The sequence below is a fragment of the Lethenteron reissneri genome, unplaced genomic scaffold, assembly GCF_015708825.2.
Source record: "Lethenteron reissneri isolate LAM-NWPU_2019-01 unplaced genomic scaffold, ASM1570882v1 scaffold_1300, whole genome shotgun sequence".
In the NCBI taxonomy this organism is placed as follows: Eukaryota; Metazoa; Chordata; class Hyperoartia; order Petromyzontiformes; family Petromyzontidae; genus Lethenteron; species Lethenteron reissneri.
Window position 1 is genome coordinate 16,246 of NW_026891004.1, and position 1,001 is coordinate 17,246.

Sequence of the window (1,001 nt, forward strand, 5' to 3'; positions counted from 1 at the left end):
CACCTCAATGCTTCTCGATTTGAAGCATTCGTGACTGCAACGATTCATACTCTTAGGTTTTTTCGGTAAAGTCAAGTAGGGAAAAATTAATATTAAATAATAAAATGATGGAAATAATAAAATTAATTAAATTATATAAAATAGTCTAATAATTATCATTTTATTAATATTATTTCTATCATTTTATAATTTATTTATTACTATTTATTTTCCCCTACGTGACTGAAATTCGCTGCCTGGATGGCTTTTAGTAGACAAACAACACGTCACAGATGTTCCATTGTAAGACCCCCAAATCTCCCTCCCATCCTTCCCCCTCCTGCCGCCCCTCCCTCTCCTCCCCCCTCCCTCCCACCCCTCCCTCCCTCCTCCCCTCCCTCCCCCTCCCTCCCACCACTCTCTCACCTCCCTCCCACCCCTTTCTCCCTCTATCCCTCGTCCCCTCCCCCCCTCCCTCCCACCCCTCTCTCACCTCCCTCCCTCCCACCTCTCTCTCTTTTTTTTTTTTTTTTTTTTTTTTTTACGGGACTCGATGGGGGGGCTTTATTGGTGGTGTGGGGGGGGCGCCGTGGGACCCCCGCCGCTTCACTTGTCCCCGGGCTGCGGCTGCTGCTGCTCCGGCATGGAGCGGATGATGTCCGAGTCACCGGGGTCGATGATGGCGAGCGTACACACGCGGTAGTATTTGCCGCACGCCGTGCCCATCTCGATGTTGTTGCCGCTGTAGTGGTGGACGCCCGTCTTGGCCAGCATGGCGTAGTACTCAATCTCGGACTTCCTCAGTGCCGGGCAGTTGTTGGCGAGCAGCACCAGCTTGGCCTTGCCTTGCCGGATCATCTTGAGCGTCTGTCTGTATCCCAGGCAGTATTTGCCACTCTTCATCACCAGCTGGAGTCGCGAGTTGATGGACTCGATGGCCTTTTTCGTCTTTTTGGCGGACATTTTCAGTGAGCGTCAAGTGTCCGTCCGCACCACGGAGCCGCTGATGCTGCTGCCTCAAG

At 51.6% G+C, this 1,001-nt stretch overlaps 1 protein-coding gene across 1 annotated transcript; it reads right to left on the reverse strand.

Moving 5' to 3' along the window:
• Positions 1 to 528: 528 nt before the first annotated feature.
• Positions 529 to 1,001, reverse strand: LOC133361942 (large ribosomal subunit protein eL30). The gene has a single exon (XM_061580916.1). The coding sequence runs from the start codon at positions 940 to 942 to the stop codon at positions 586 to 588; it is 357 nt and encodes a 118-aa protein (XP_061436900.1). The 5' UTR covers positions 943 to 1,001; the 3' UTR covers positions 529 to 585.